This window comes from Chinchilla lanigera, unplaced genomic scaffold (genome assembly GCF_000276665.1).
Source record: "Chinchilla lanigera isolate Chin_1 unplaced genomic scaffold, ChiLan1.0 scaffold00111, whole genome shotgun sequence".
Classification (NCBI taxonomy): domain Eukaryota; kingdom Metazoa; phylum Chordata; class Mammalia; order Rodentia; family Chinchillidae; genus Chinchilla; species Chinchilla lanigera.
Window position 1 is genome coordinate 4,234,836 of NW_004955512.1, and position 17,443 is coordinate 4,252,278.

The 17,443-nt window shown below is 41.8% G+C and overlaps 1 protein-coding gene across 2 annotated transcripts in view; it reads left to right on the forward strand.

Moving 5' to 3' along the window:
• Positions 1-17,443, forward strand: part of Trpm6 (transient receptor potential cation channel, subfamily M, member 6) — a 144,330-nt gene that overhangs the window by 55,642 nt on the left and 71,245 nt on the right. For both annotated transcript variants that reach the window (XM_005408321.2, XM_013506547.1), the window contains exons 15-19: positions 2,795-2,929; positions 4,452-4,732; positions 6,354-6,582; positions 10,919-11,071; positions 15,856-16,002. In XM_005408321.2, the coding sequence (XP_005408378.1) occupies positions 2,795-2,929; positions 4,452-4,732; positions 6,354-6,582; positions 10,919-11,071; positions 15,856-16,002 (945 nt within the window). The remainder of the gene's footprint in view (positions 1-2,794; positions 2,930-4,451; positions 4,733-6,353; positions 6,583-10,918; positions 11,072-15,855; positions 16,003-17,443) is intronic.

Sequence of the window (17,443 nt, forward strand, 5' to 3'; positions counted from 1 at the left end):
CAGCTACTTGGGAAGCTGAGGCAGGAGGATCTCAGTTTTAGGGCTGGCCTAGGGAAGTTAGTCATTTAGTTAGACACTGTCTTAAAAAAAGGGGTGAGGGGGCCTGGGGGTATAGCTCATTGTGAAGGCACTGATTTAAATCTCTAGTACCACTGGGGTTAAAAAAAAAAAGAGTACCCTAGTGAAACGAAGGATAATTAGTAATCATACTCGGACATTCTGTTTGTAAACAGTTGTGAACTGCTATGTGCTGAGTGCTGAGTGCTATGTGCAAAGTACTGTGCTGAGTGCTGGCATGCAGGCATGGAATGAACATAAAGATCAGGAATTTAGAAACTCTGAGAAGAAATAGGTTTATGAACAACTAGCCAGAGATAGATTTATGAATAACTACTTTAAGGATATAAGACTGCATAGAGTTAATTAGTGGATCAGCAGAGAAAACACTGCTTGTTTCTTAGTTACCATTACACAGCAGGAGCTGCAGGAGCCTGATTATTATTGGAAGATGAGGTCAGCATTAGCAATGGCGTGTGGGGCATTTAGTGGACAGAGGAGCAGGAGCAGGGATGGATGCAGCTTGCAGAAGTCAAGGGGTGTTTTTTGCATTTACTGGAAGATTGTGAAGGATGAATCTGGAAAGGAGTCTAGGGGTGAGATCACACCCAAAGCATGGACTACCCAGACATTATTTTTAGCACCATTTTTGTTTTTTTTTTTTGGTACCAGGAATCCAACTCAGGACCTCATACTCTCCAGGCAGATATCACACCACTGAGCTATATCCCCGGCCCCCAGCCATTATTTTTAAAGAAGGAGAAGTGAAAGGCCACTTGGCTTTAGGAAGTGAAAGATGCTTCATTTAAAGGAAATATCCAGCTGGGCGTGGTAGCGCATGCCTGTAATCCCAGCACTCGAGGGGCTGAGGCAGGAGGATTGTTGCGAGTTCGAGGCCAGCCTGGGCTAGAAAGTGAGCTCAAGGCCAGCCTGAACTGCAGAGTGAGACCCTGTCTCAAAAAGAACAAAAAAAAAAAAGGAAATATCCATTTCTGTGAGGTCTCTCCTGTGGCAATGGAGGACTGTAGTCTTGTGCAGCCCAGGTCGGAGCTTGCTACCAAAGCTCCCTTCATGTGCTTTCTAATGAGAGGCCACCAGTATGAGAGTAGCCACTTCTCCAATTACATTTCAGTGGAGTAGGACAGTTTATTGTGTTTCATAGTAGACTCCTACTTAGTAGGAACAGTCCCAAGTGCATGATTTGTAGTCTGAGAGATCTGAGATTGAATCTTAGTTTTGTTCCTTGTAGGCATATGTATTTATCAGCTTTCCCTCACTGTGGCTAAATACCTGACATTAATAGACTTAAAGGAGGAGAGATTTAGCTTGGCTCAGAGATTCAGTCCGTGGTTAGCTGGTTGTATAGCTGTGGGCCTCAGATGAAGCAGTACAGTAGGGCAGATAGCATGATGGGGCAAAGCTGCTCTTCTCCTGGCAGCTGGGAAGCAGAGAGTGAGGGACAGATTTGGAGAGGAAGGGATGGGGGGCCAGTTCAGTCCCTAGTCATGTCTCCATGATCTACTTCCTTCAGCTAGGCCTCATCTCTGTTTCCATCAGTTCCCAACAATAATGCTGTCAAATCATGAGCTGGTCAGTGGATCACTCCACTGATGAAGACAGAGCTGGCATAACCCATTCACTTCCCAAAAGCCCCTCAGCAACCAAGTCTTCAACACTGTGATCCTTTTTGTTTGTTTGTTTGTTTTTTTTTTTTTGGTTTTTCTCCGGTACCGGGAACCGAACTCACGACCTTGCGCTTGCCAGGCAGGTGCTTTTGCCACTGAGCTAAATCCCCAGCCCCCACTGTGATCCTTTTTGAAGGGAACTTTGGATCCTAACCATAATAGTGGATAGTCTTGAGCATCAGCTTCAACCTTTCTGTGCATCAGCTTCCTCACATTAATATTCCCCAAAAGTGGGAATATTAATATTCTTTTCATAAACTTGTCAGAGGATTCGTTATATAATACTTGAAAAATCCATATTCCTGGTACATACTAGGTACTGAGTAGCTGTTAGTGATAGTAGTCATTATAGCTTTTTGCCATAAAGGTAACTATTAACTCTGTGCCTCAATAATATTGATAATGATTTGGGTCTTGAGCTCATTGTTCTATGTCCAATTTTTATTCCTAAAACATAAATTGAGCTTATATAGAGCAGTTCCAAATTTGTAGCTTGCATCTTACAAATTTATGTCAGTCCTTTCGAGAATGTTTCTTTCCAGTCTTGTTTCTCATCAATGAAAACTTCATGCTGATAGCAATGACTTAATGTGGTTACTGGGCTCAACCCCTGGAACTGTGGTGGCGATATTATGTAACACCTGGAGAAATTCCACGACTTTCTAACTTCATTTTAACTTGGGAGCCATTTGTGAATGGGAACTTTCTCTTATCAGAACCATAAATCTTTGTTACTTGTTTTGCACCGCTTCTAAAGATAGAACATCCATCCATTGTGATGGGATTTCCACATAGCAGTGGAATGTGGGTACATAAGAGGGAGTAAAAGTTATGTTCTCTAAGATGTTAGGAAACAACAGTATGCATAAGAAAGAGGTCATGAGGGATTCTTGTTGGGTGAGTAATTAGTTTCCAGGGAAGTTAATTGCTGATCATGGATGAGAGACAGAACCATTGGATATTTGATAAGAAATGTTATATTTCCCTTTCATTATTGTCTGTTCTTTATCTCTTATTGTTTTCTTTAAAAAATTGAATAACAACATATGCAGAGCGTGACCAGCTTAGCTCAGAGCCTTTCCCAGTGCTCCCTTCACAGGAGGCGCTCCATGGAAAGTAGAAGAGAGTCCACAGAGAGCATGCTGCACTCCCAGTTCTGCAGGACGGCCCAGCCTTACAAACTCAAGGTACCATGCCCTTGCTTCTAGAGTTGGAAATACCAGTGAGTTTTGTAGACTTTCTTTATTTAATGCTGGAGGAAGAGAGGAACAAACAGGGGAAACATTTACAAGCACCATAAACAGACAGCACGAGTCAAAAGCATAACACAGCCATCCTCTACCAACCGTGCGCAAAGGCCCGTGACATAGCACAGGCGACTGAGTGATCATCTTGCACTTCACTTTCCCTTCCTTGTCCTCCCTGTGCCCCGTCTAGACAGTGAGTCAGGCCAGCAGTCTACACCATGGTACTAAACATTTGTAATCATTAACCTAACACCATACCCTTCTCTTCCTTACTCCAAGACTAATTGGGTGTGAGGGGTGATTCTTTCTCCTCTGTTCTCTTCAACTGCCCCTTTGTAACATGTTTTTCCTTTGTGAGGCTTTCTTGAAATACATTTTAGCCTAATGTTGTAGTATAACAATGATAACAAATGTATGTGTGTGTGCACACGTGTGTGTGTAGCTTTCATTCATACACACGCACAACGTGGGTATTCCTCTTCCTCCTTACTCCCTCAGTCCCCCTTTCTTCTGGGGATGAATGCTTTTGCCTAAGAGTTTCCATTTACTAAGTAGTTACCAGGTTGGCTGAGAAAGGTTTGCTTTCTGTGGATCCTGGGATGAAAAGATATCTGGTCATCCTTGGCCATCATGAATGAACATAGATTCCCTTTATTTATGGAAGTTGAGAAAATACATTACAGCTATTTTGCTGTGATCCCCCCAATGACACAGAGTAATTACTGAAATTTTATTATTTTTCAGGCATTATAGCAAGTACTTCGTTGAATTTGGGAGGCGGGTAGGTAGGGACAGATACGATGACTGAGAAGTGGTCCCCTTTCCCCCAAGGTCATAGCACAGTGCAGTGTGAAGGAGACCAAACCACAAACATAGAAGTGATGCACAGCACACGGGCTTAGAGTGGAATCTGCAATGAGCTGTAAAGGCTGAGCTTACCAGGGAGAGAACGCTTCATTATTATCGGCCTCACTAGAGAAATAGAAGAAAGGAAATATCAAACCAGTGTAGTTGGATGTGTATTGACAACACTAGTGACATTTCTTCCAGGGAGAAGATGATGAATCTCTTCGCTGAGGGGAGGTTAGAGATTAAAAAGAAAATTCTCATTTATTCAATGTACTACTTGAACCCATTGCCTTGAGAAATCAAAAGTTGTCTTTCATATAGTTACTGGGTGTGTCCCAAAGCAATACTGACTGGAGTTGTGCTAAATTAATTTAATTAATTAAATTAATTCTCAGGTATTACAGGTATCTAGATCTATGAATTACAATAGGAAATAGATTGTCATAACAAATTTAAATTTTGCTTCCTAGTTTATAAGTCCTGCTGACATTTTCATCTCTTTTTAGTAGTGATTTTTCAAACTATCTCTAGGTTACTTGCCACATGTGTTATATTAGGTAAAATGTCATGTACCTGAGTATTTGAAGCTTATTGCTATTTTGCATTTCAACAGGAAAAGTCTGGAATCCCTCATAAATCAAGGCACAAGTCAAAAGAAAGACAAGAAATGATAGATGACCTTGAGTCCACTGGCTTTACTTACCCGTACAATGACCTGTTGGTTTGGGCTGTGCTAATGAAGAGGCAGAAGATGGCTATGTTCTTTTGGCAGCACGGAGCGGAGGCCACGGTAAAGGCTGTGATTGCTTGTATCCTCTACCGAGCGATGGCCCACGAGGCTAAGGAGAGCAACATGGTGGATGACACCTCAGAAGAGTTGAAAAATTACTCCAAGTAAGAGCTATTGTTGGCACGTTTAGACATGTTTATCTCCCACACCCTAGAATATGTGAGGTCAGTACTTGCTGATAGCCCTGTGTAGGTATATGCAGATGCATGCATGAGAGGGGATTCACTAGGGAGCTGATTTTGTGGTTATTGTGACTGAGTAGTCCCTGGACAGGCTGCCCGAAGGCTGGAGACCCTTAGATGATGGCAGCATGGCTCAGGCCAAATTTAAAGACCTCAGAACCAGGACATTCAGTAGTATAACTCTTAGTTCAAGATGGCAGCTGGTAAGCCAGGTGAGGCTGCTGCTGCTATAAGTCTTGGAATCCAAAAGCTGGAGACCTTGGAATATCTCCTCACAGATGAGCTGGGAGAGTTCCCAGAGAACTTTTGATGTTCAATGCAGGAAATAAGCATCTTCCAGCTCTTGAGGGGCAAAGACTGATTGGCTGTTTGTGTTGTTCTTGGATCCCCCCTCAGGCCACTCAGGTTTCCATGCTAACTTCCACACACACACCCTGAATGCTTTAGGACATTTCTAGACAGCCCCTCATCCAGGCAGTCAAGGTGACTCCTAGCACTTAGTGTCACAAAGTGCATTTCATGGACTGTTCTATCAAAGGGATTTTAAGGAACTTTGTGGAATATAAGAGAGAGGACTTCAGATCAGGAGAGCTTGGTCCTAAGTCCAGCTGACTCCTGACAAGTCCAGCTGACTAGCTGACCACATTTCTGGGCTTTAGTTTGATTTTAGCCAAAAGGCCGAGAAGTGATGAGACTTTAGTTTCTTATCTATAGTGAATGATTTCGGGATGAATGATGTTGAAAGTCCCTCCAACTCTGAAATTCTTAGATCTTAAGTTAAATTAAGATGTTCTTTTTGCCTTAAGTATCTCTCAGAAAAAAACAACAAAAGTACCTCTCAGGTTGGGAAAACAAATCTGTGCATTATATTAAAGAACTACAGAGTAATGGTAGCAGATGGGAAAGTCAGAAGTACTGTACTTTGGCTTTTTGATTGGTATAGGGTTATGGTAGTGAGAGAAGGAAAGAAGCTTAGAGATGATGGAAGCGAATTTATAATATCAATTTTGAAAAATATCCCAAGGATGAAAACTGGTTCAGAGGAGACAACCTCATGGGAAATTTCCTGAGGGTGTCTCTCTGGATATAATTTTTTAAACTATCATGGCATTTTGTAAAATATGAAGAAAAAAACAAAGACCCAACAACTTTTCTTAGAAGGAAACAGCTGTGGTGTGTGATGAATTCTGACAGGTAGCTTGGGTGTGAGCTATGTTCTGTGTGCTGCAGCGTAAACATCCCAGCTGTGTTCCCCCGTGAAAGGGAAGAAAATCACTTTGTTGATACACTACCCTTTTAGCTTCTGCAGATTGAGATTTTTTTTTGGTACAGGTAATTGAACTCAGGACCTTGCACTTGCCAGACAGGTGCTGTGCTGCTGAGCCGTATCCCCAAGCCCAGACTGAGATTTTTGGATTGCCTTTTTTTTTTTTTTTCAAGCCAGATTAACTGGCATTTTCTGAGTCTTGTGTTCAATGATTTAGAACGTTTCTGGGGCTCCTTCCCTGCCGAGGTATTTTCCATTCCCAACTGCTCATTACAGGCAGTTTGGCCAGCTGGCCCTGGATGTGCTGGAGAAGGCATTTAAGCAGAATGAGCCCATGGCCATGAAGCTCTTGACGTACGAACTCAAGAACTGGAGCAATTCCACCTGCCTGAAGTTGGCAGCGTCTGGAGGGCTGCACCCTTTCGTCTCGCACTCTTGCACCCAAATGCTGCTGACAGACATGTGGGTGGGGCGTCTGAAGATGAGGAAGAACTCCTGGTTGAAGGTAAATGTGCTCGTGCTGTGGAGGTTCATGTTAGGTAACTGAAGGTCTGTGCACTCCTGCGCGCCATTCTTAACAACTTGTTCCAGCAGGATAACCTTGGGAAAACCAATGAATATCTCCTCACAGATGAGATGGGAGAGTCCCAGAGGAGCATCCAAAGACCACTCTAATTCTCATTGCAATGTTACTTTTTTTTTGTTTTTTTGTTTTTCTCCGGTACCAGGAACCGAACTCATGACCTTGCGCTTGCCAGGCAGGCGCTTTGCCGCTGAGCTAAATCCCCAGCCCTGCCATGTTACTTTTCAAAAATGGGAATAGTTGTACCTCTGTTCTGAGTCCATGGCAAAGACATGCTCATGTTTGTGAAAGTGGTTAGAAGAACTGAAAAGCATGCATAGCATTCTGTTATGACAGCGTGCCAGGGTCTCTGATAGTTTTGAGTAAATGAGACTCAATTTTTTAGTGAGATTGTTCTCAGCTCAAGAGTTCAAACCGAGGACAGGCATGTATGTCTCACAGGTCGGGTGCATACTACAGATTCATAGGGCTCTGGGTTCAATCCCCAGCACCAAAACAAACAAACAAACAAACAAACAAAAAAACCCAAAAAAACCATAATACCAACAGGCAGTAAACTAAACATATTTAGCATTATCTTTTGTTCTGCTCACCCAGTATGTTGTTTCAGGGAATAAGTGGGTATTTTGTAAGGTTGCCCCTAAGCATGTGTTCAAGCCACTGATCATCTCAAATTCTTAGCTCTTTCCATATCTTAAATTAGCAAGAGTGATTGAATTACCTGGGGAGGACATTTATCTTTGATATCAAACCTACCCTGAAAGTGTTAACTTGTGTTCAACCTTAAGAAGTATATATGCTTATAATAGCTTCTCATATGAGAAACCTAAAATATTTCTTTATTTATTGTTGTTGCTTTGAGACAGGGTCTTACTTTGCTGTTTGTGCTAGCTTTGAACTCACTATGTAACCCAGGGTAGCCTTGAACTAGCAGCCATCTTCCTGCTTCAGCCTACCTAGTACTAAGTCTACAGGTTGTACCATCCACACCAGGCTCCCAAATAAAAATAATTTACAAAACAAAATAAAAGAAAGATGATAGGAAACTGGGAAAGTGACTTTATAGAGGAAGGAAGGGGATTTAGGAACGGGAAGAGGCCAGGGGAGAAGAGAGTAAAAAGAAGCAAAAAGAATGAAGACACAATATGTGTGTGCCAGTACTCTATGATGAATATATTCATTGTGTTTCACTAATATATACTAATAAAAATTTAAAAGGAAGAAATACATATGCTTATGAAAGTGAAAAAGAGGGATCAGGTATGAAAATTATTAAGAGTCATGTAAGACTACATAATGTAATTCTTCCTTAAAAATAGGATGTATCACACATAGAATGTCTGCTCTAACATGCATATTTTGGAGGATGCAGATTACAGAAATGAGAGAGGTGTCAGTGAAGCGCTGTTTAGTGGTATATCAAAGGCAGAGTTTGTTTCTGCAAGTTCCGCTTGACCTGCTTTGACTTTAGCCTTAGAGGTGGTAAAGCAGATGTATAAGGGGGTCCCCTCTGGCAGCTACTCTGCTTAGATATTCAGGGAGAAAAGCGGGGTTTACAAAACTGATAGTTTGAGAAATAATTGTTCTCATAGCTGTTTCCTGTGCATACCTCAGTTTACTAAACTTTTAGTTACTGAGAACCTAATTAATTTTTCTTAATTCATACCAAAAAATGAAACTTAGTTGGAGTAAGATGAAATGTTTTGCCCCAAAACCTACACTGAGTTAATAAAGTCTCTGAGCTGCAGTAAATCATTATTCTCTAGTGTCTAGAACCTAGTTGATCTGTGCTTAGCTTGTGTATTTTAGGGAACTGAGGCTTTTTTTGTTTGTTTGTTTGTTTTGTTTTTTTCCGGTACCGGGAATCCAACTCACGATGTGGCGCTTGCCAGGCAGGTGCTGTGCTGCTGAGTTAATCCCCAGCCCTAGCTTGTGTATTTTAGGGAACTGAGGCTTTTTTTGTTTGTTTGTTTGTTTTGTTTTTTTCCGGTACCGGGAATCCAACTCACGATGTGGCGCTTGCCAGGCAGGTGCTGTGCTGCTGAGTTAATCCCCAGCCCTAGCTTGTGTATTTTAGGGATAGATTTGCAAATCATTGTAAGCTGTCCTGCTTAGACTCATTCCACATGGATGAGACTGGAGGAATACGATATGGCCTTATGTGAATGGGAAACTTTTTTCAATGCTTTTAGTGTGTAGACTCCAACCTGTCTTTTGGAAATGGATACTGATATCATTGATACTGATATTACTCAGTACTATTTCACAAATACTTTGCAAGTACTATTTCACAATTGTCCTGTAGTGGACAAGGGCAACAGAGGCTTCTTCAGGGAGCCGGTTAGGAAACAATCCTTGTAAGTTACCACCGAGCATGGTAACTAGGGTTGTTTTCCAGACCTAGAGGTCTGTATATTTTGGGTTCTACATCTGCACATGAAACAAACACATGAACAAGCTGGTGTCAGAATTAGAGAAAGTCCAGAGAGTCTTTGCAGGAGGTCAGCCTATAAACAAAACAACGAGAGATCATTTCACTATGAAAAACAAGCAAAGGAAAGATTGACAGGGATGTGACTGGTTTGTGTAATCATGATTGACTGGTTTAATATTACTTTTGTTCAGTAAATCTCAGAATACTGAGACTTAATTTTAGCTCGAAGGAGGGAGTATTAAGCAAGCTGATTTAATAAATCTTCTAAACTATCACCTTAAGAGGCCATATAAGTTGAATGTTAAAATTATTTTGAAAAGGATGTTAATAATTCACAAATGAGAGCAATGTAATAAAAAAGTTGTGGATGTTTGGATCTATGCTTTCTTTGGGTCTTATTAGCAAAGCCTTTGTGCGTGATTGGAGGTGGTTCTAACTTGATACTTTTATAGTCTTTGAATTTATTATTATTATTATTATTATTTTTTATGGTACTGGGGCTTCAACCCAGGACCTTTGCCCTGAGCTGTATCCTCAGCTTAATTTTTTATTTTGAGATGAGGTCTTGCTAAATTGCAAAAGATGAACTCAAACTTGCACTCTTCTACCTTTGCCTCCCAGAGTGCTAGGATTACAGGTGTGTGCCACAAATCTGGCTTAGAATCCTAATAAGCATATACTATGAATAAATTTTAATATGTTTTTTTTTTTGGGGGGGGGGTGGTTTTCTCCGGTACCGGGAACCGAACTCACGACCTTGCGCTTGCCAGGCAGGCGCTTTTGCTGCTGAGCTAAATCCCCAGCCCCTAATTTTAATATGTTTTATGTGGTAATATCTACTTAACAACTTTTAAAATTATTAAAACCTTGTGCTATATATATTTTAAAATTTTAGATGCATATCTTTAAAAACTAAATTTTTTTTATAAAAATGGAACTACTTTCTCTACATTTATTGGGTTTTTTTTTGTTTTTTGAGACAGGGTTTCACTATACAGTTAAGGATGGCCTTGAACTCACTAGATAGCCCAGGCTGGTCTCAAACTCATGGCAATCCTCCTGCCTCAGCCTCCCAACTGCTAGGATTACAGGCATAGATCATGCCTGGCTATGTATTGTTCTATAGTTTACTTTTTTAAGCTCACTGTTGTATGGATAACTTTTCATTATATTGAGCATTGCATTTATATTCCTTTGTTAGGTTGTTCCTTACCAGCTATCCTTATATAGGTAGATTTAAGTTATAAGTTGTCACTCAGTTTTTTGTTTTATGTTGGTTTGGCTTTGGTTTTGGTTTTGGTTTTTTGAGACAAGGTCTCATTATGCAGCCCAAACTAGCCTCGAACTCACAATCCTTTTACGTTAACCACTTTAGTGTCAGAGTTAAAGGAGTGCACATTGCACCACCATGCCTGGTGCTTAGGTTACCACTAGGTTTTTGCTTTTGCAAATAACTTTGCAGTGGACATCCTTATCTACATATGCCTGTACCAATAGGTATTTCTGAGGGAGACACATAAGAACAGAATTGCTGGGTCAAAAATTATATACAGAATCAAGATATAAATTGAATGGAGAATGAATTTTTTTTTGAGACAGCATCTCTCTATGTAGTTCAGACTGGCCTGGACTCACCCGATAGCCCACGTTGGCCTCATGGATCCTCTTGCCACAGCCTCCTGAGGGCTGGGATTATAGGCATGCGCCACAGCCAGGCCTGACTGTGATATTTTTACATGCGCTTAAATTCTTAGTTTTCTTATTTGAATAGTGCATGTATCTTGTGGATTTTCTACTACTTAGTTTATCTATTTTCTTTGACAGATCATCATAAGTATTCTTTTACCGCCCACCATCTTGACATTGGAATTTAAAAGCAAAGCTGAGATGTCACATGTTCCCCAGTCCCAGGATTTCCAGTTTACATGGTATTACAGTGACCAGAACGCCAGCAGTACCAAAGAAAATGCTTATACGGTTAGTGCAATATCATAGTAAATTGAGCTTTCGTGGTATTGACTGTACACAAACACACACAGCCCTGAAGTTTATTTATATAGTGATATCTAAAAATGTCTGTTGCCACTGTTTCCATCCAGTGATGTGTCTGGTGTTGCACATGATTCAGAAACCTCTGACTCATCACCTAAGCATTGCCTTCTCCTCTGCCTAATGACTCAGCATATATCAGTAAGAGAACTATTCCACTTCAAAGATAAAAACCAAAGACTTTATGATATTGACAGCTGTCTGAAGTTTTATTTTTCACTGTGAGTGGAGGAATAAATAGATTTCTAACCTCAAGCAGTGATGAGCAATGCTTCATATTCCTAAAATCCTTATTTATAAATGTGCATGTGTAGACTTTGTGCTGATTCCACCCTGTCACTCCACAAGCTTCTTGTATGCTGTCTAGTGGTTCTGTGTAGTTTTATGTGAGTTCCGGGTGTGTGGTCTCATGGATAACTTGAGCCACTCCAGAACAGACTGTCTTCACTGCAAAGTGTCTAATGTGCTGTGAGTATTTTTTTTTTTTTTTTAATTTTATCTGTCCCCATTTGGATCACAGCTTATAAGATGGTCATGTCTCCACGGTGAGGTGTGGGTAGCCTCTTGCCTGTTACTTACCCTTGAATGAAGCATCTTTAGCATACTGTCTTAATGTGCTTGTGGATTTATGGGGCATTTATTATAAACCTTAAAGACATATTCAGTAAATACTAATGAACCGAGTCAGAATAGTGTGTTATGGCTGGCATCTGTTGGTGATTGGTTGAGTACCTGTTCTGACTGGTTAATGTCTCTGCCAGATCAGTTGTTAAATGTTTGAATTATCACTCCTATTTGGGTATGCCGGCCTTTCTCCCTCTCTCCCTCCTGCCCCTCCTCTTTTCCTCTTCCCTTCCCTCCTTCCTTCTTTTTGTCTGATATTTCCATATTGGAGGTCTCAGAATCCAAGAGGGCAGGAATGCTCTAAAATCTGTAGAATGTGTCAGAAGTTATCTGTTGCCCATCTGGGCCAGTTAAAATGTCACATTTGTGGCTGTGCCAGTTAGAAGATAGCTTTGCTAAGCTTGCATCATTTCTGTGTGGCTTTCTGCCTATTTAATTCTTCCCATTTGACTCAGTTTGGTTGTTGAAGTGAGCAATGGAGAAAGCTGCTTATCTCTCATTTATCTGTTTACAAACAAATACCTAAATCTGCTGGTAGTTGTGTCTGGGCCATAGCAAATAGTACCTTGCTGTGCCTGGATTTTCAAACACTTAGGGAATTGCAGAGAGCTGCTGCATTGCACTCAGCAATCCTTTTCAAAGGAGAGATCCAGAGAAAGAATTCCTCTTCAGAATGGCAATTAAGTATGCTCTTAACATTAGAAAAAGGTGTTAAGTTCTCACAATTCCCTGAAAAAATTACATTTTGGTTGCAGTACTGTGGTCCTGTTCTAGCCATCTCCCACCGGGATGGTTTGGATCCGGCCATATCAGTTGATCAATTCAGTGAACATTCAGTCCCCTCCTTTTGTGTCCCAAAGACAGAAGGTGTAGGGGATAAGGTGACCTGAGGCAGGTGTGCCCTCTGCCCTGCGGGGCTCATTGTCAGGCAGAATATCCACAGATACTCTAATTCCATTTAAAACATGTATTGCAAAAGCTTTTCCAGCCCATTCTGTTAGGAATGGTTTTAGCCTTTGAATTTAACTTAAACAACAATTACCTATTAGCTGATTTATTTTTAGAAGCTTGCCGGGCAGCGGGAGGTGGCTGAGGTGGCACTTTGGTGAGTTTGTACAATTGCGTAATGCCAATTACGTCAGTGGGGTGGATTCATTGAGGAACATAAGTTGCAGTATGGGTCACGGGAGAAAACTGGAGGCAGGTAAAACGCAGATGCTTTATTAGTTTCTTTGTGCTCTGTGTTTGGTGAGGCCACTTCTGGTAATAAGAGAGGGTTCTTGAGCTAAAGCTGTGTAGAGTCAGGTACTGCACAGGCTCTGTGAGGTTTTATAAAACCCCTTTTTTATGTGATGTGGTCTTGCTGTGCTGCTCAGAATAGTCACGGCCTCCTGGATACAAGTGATCTTCCTGCCTCAGCCTTGGGAGTTGCTGGGGATATAGGTTTGCACCACTGTACTCAGCTAAAACGCCTTACCTTCTTAAGCTTTCTGTAGGCAAAATAACTGCCAAGGGAGGTTTAAATCTTCCTAGCTGCTAGCCTTTAGAAGCGAGGTATGTGAGGTCTGAGCTGTCCTAGGAACGAATTGTGGAAGATGGCAGAATGGGCTAACAGATGGGAGAAGGGGATTCTCCTCAGCAGGGCCAGGAGGTGAGAACTAGGGACCTGTGACCACCTCGTGCTGGCGGTGCTGTGTGAGCTGTGACTTGAGGGCCTTCTGGTGGAAGAAAGCTGTACGTAGGCGCCCAGAGGAAGGAAATAAGGGGCAGGGCAGAGCTTCACAAGGGCATGGTTTGTCCAGCTAGGGAGCCAGTGTTTGCGAGCATGGCTTGGAGAGGAGGCTGAGAAAGACTTCTGTGCATCTTATGAAAGATTCAGCGGAAAAGCAAGAAATGTGTGGCCAGGTGATTTGACTAGTAGGAAATTGATTTTTGCCTCCAGGGCAGAAGAGAGGTTGGCAAGAAGACGGCTGGGAGGCGAGGGTGGGAGCCATAGTAACCGTGCAGGTGAGTAGTAATGAGGGCATCAGCCAGGGTCAGCAGCGACATGGAGAGAAAGCAACAGATTTTCAGTGATGCATCGATGGAAACAGGATGTGGGTGAGGAGACGGCGAGTATGACTGAGCTGGTGGGCACAGCAGGGCCGTCTTGGAGGGACATGGGAATGTGTGGACAAGCAGGGATGGGCTTTCTGTTAGACATTTTCTGCTAAACCTAATGGAAAATGCTGGGAAAGTTGCACAATGAGATCTCTCAGAGCGTTCGGGTTGATCATTTTAGTTATATTTTATTCTGTGTATTTGCTGGCATCTCATTACTGTTAGAGAAGGGAGGAGGAGAGATTTGAATGGAGTAACAGTAAGCTAAGCAAAACGTTTTTATCTTTACCTTCTTCTAAGGAAGAAAAAAGCCTGAATCTGAATTAATATTTTCACATGGCCTTGCTGGCAGCAGTTGTCTTCTAATTCAACTGAAAGACAGACTCAGTTAGAACTTTATATCCTGTATCATCTGTTCCAAAGTATGAGGAGTAATTGAGACCCCAGGAAGCACTCTTAGAAAAAATAACAAGTTGTGTGCTAACAAGTTAATTATTTAAATTGATTTCTAGGGTCTTTCTGAAGAGGTACTGACACCAGTGGTAAGTCACCAGTACATGGTGACTTTCACATTGTTTTCAAGCCACTGTAGTTCCAGGCTGGTTCAAACCCGTTTGGAACCAGATCAGTTCTTATAACTCTGAGTCACTATCTCAAACACACGGTGCCAAGTAAACTGAACAATAGATCAGTCAGCAAAGTAACCCAGCCAGATGTCTAGTGCCTACAAAACATGTTTTCCTGCAGCTATACAAACAATTCAAACAAAATTTGATTCATTCCCTGGCTTGACAAATCTTGTTAATCTTCCGGGTCTGCCATAGAGTTGGAGCTTTTGTGACAAGACTGAAGAAATGGTCTGGTGTGAGAGATGGCACAGAATGTTCTTTTCTTTCCATATTATCTTACAGTTGTAAAATACATGCAATGACAATTAAAGCCTTACAAAGTAGGATCACGTGTCTCTCTTTTTTTTTTTTTTTGTTTGCCTGCCTCATCTCCTCTTGTTTCTGCTCTCAAAGGCAACTGGACTATAAGCACTTTTGTTCTCCTCTCCTCTCCTCTCCTCTCCTCTCCTCTCCTCTCCTCTCCTCTCCTCTCCTCTCCTCTCCTCTCCTCTTCTCTCCTCTCCTCGCCTCTCCGTTGAAGGCCTGTCCTGCGTAGGCATCGTGTGTGCTTCTCAGGTGACCTCTGCCATCGCAGGTGCTCACTGCTTGTCCCCTGCAAGGGTTAGGCTTTACCTTTGGGCTGACACCTGTTTCCAAAAAACTGATGAGAAAGAGTTAAATCTTTCCCTGGAAGAATGCACGTGCAACGCAAATGCTTGGATATGGTTGCAGGGTGTTCAAGAAACTCTGAAAGCTCAGCAAGCCCTTGAACTCCAGGCAAAGACACTTTAAATAAGTGAGGCCAGAACCCTAAAGTGAACACTGTACCTGACTTTCCTACGACTCAGAAAAGAGGCTTCATCGATGCATCCATTCTGTTGTCTTATATGAAGGGCATACATGTGTCATCCATTTGTGATTTCATGGGGATTTTATGATTATTCTTAGGTTCGAAAATTACTACTAAATGAGATTAATCCAAGCAGGCGTAGCAACTGATTTTAATTCCTCAGAACTATTCTTACTTTGGGCTTCATTAGTGGAGATTCAGCTTGCATTTCAGACATATCCTATGTTTCTCCCTTGGTCAAAGATTTGTGCAATAATGCAGTTTTCTCTCCCTTCAGGTCTAAGACTCTAATTTGGAAGCTGTGTGCCCTGTTAATTTATAATGTGTCATTTATTACGGTCTGGATGTCTGCACCAGTCAACATTTGAATTAAGCCACTGACCAGAAATGATTCTTTATCATCATGTCATAATTGTCACTGTTACTTTGGTGGAGGTTATGGGGATCAAACCCAAGATCTCATATAAGCAGAGGAAGAGCTCTTCCACGGAGCTACATCCCTACAAATTGCTTGTTCATTTGTTTTACAGAAAGACTGTGATTTGGAAAGGGGCCCTGATGAGACACTGGATGAAAGCAAGCACTTTGATCTCAGGAATGGGCCCCAAAGCCTTCTGTGGACCAGGAAAGTGTACGAGTTCTACAGCGCCCCTATTGTCAAGTTTTGGTTTTACACGGTTGGTCTCGTTGCAGCAGTGCATTTTGTATTAATGAGAGTTATTGGCTAATGAGAATACTGATAATGATATGCTTGGTTTGCCAACTTGCAGTAAAAATATAGAAATGTTGTATAGATTGGTGGGAGGATGAGACAGTAGACAGGGAAGTGGGTTGGAGGAAGATGAGGGGAGTTAGAGCAGCGTTCTCCTGCTTTGGGAATTTGAGAACAGCACTGCCTCCCCTCTTGGAGTGCTAGCAGTCAGCACAGCTGACACTGGGCACTGGAGCTATGATAAAAAAGCAAAAATGTAAACATTATCGGGTCAGATTTTTAAGATTGGAAAGAAACAAAGAGTTAGAAGCAATACTACCAAGCAGACTGTTCAGGGCAGCCTATCTTACCTAGATGTAAATACTTTGGATCTTATGGCTGTGTATATTGTCACTTTGGACTAATGAGCAGATGGACTGAACTAGCAGGAAGTCTCTTCTCAATTAGAGGAGCGTGTGCTGCTTTTCAAGCTGAACATCTATTTACTAAGTACACGTCCAGCCTTTTGTAAATCTGTCCTCGCCACAGAGTGATATATTCTGTCTATTAGAAAGTGTGAAGGCAGAAGGCAACATAAGGGCCAGACTATTCAGCTAGGTTTTGCTGAAAGCTTACCGATCTTGCTAACCCATAGTGCCGGGCACCAGGGCTGGGGAGCAGAGATCATTGAGCGTAGATGCTGTTTTCTGGCAGCTTACATTTGAGTAGACACTTCCTGCTTATAAATCATCCAGTATAAGTCAGGAGAATAAAATATGAATAATGAAAGAAATAAAGATGAAAGGATAAAGATTTTAAGCTACACCTCAGTGTAAAAGTTAAGGAATCGATTATCAGATCATCATGGAACCAAGGACAAAAATGTAAGCCGATGACTTGGTAAAACAGTTTACTTCAATTATGTCCTTAAGGGGTCATCAAAAACGACTCCAAACCTGTGGGCTGGGGTTGTAGCTCAGTGAGAGAGAGACTAGTGGCGCCTGCATGTGGCCTGGGTTCCATCAAAGCACTGAGAAAACAGACAAACACAGACACATACTGAGGCTCTGGGACACAGACTGAGTGAAGGGCAGAATTAATGGGTGTGATCTTAACTTTTTGTAAATGCTTGTCTTTTGCTTTGTTACTCAGAGGCAGTAATACCTGCTGGGACCACCCCAGATGTCACTTATAAATATTCTAGTATACTCAGAGACTCAAACAAGTCACTCCTTACTTTTTTTGTGCAGAACTCAACTTAGAAAGAGACTTACTAACTTAGAATTCAAAAGGAGACGAAAAATAGGGATGAAGTTAAACTGTTTCTTGTGAGAATGAGCACACACATTACTCTTGCTACACCTCCATCATTCTCCAGTGTAAGGACTGACCAGTGGGCGCTGTGTGTCCTCCCCACAGCTGTGTAC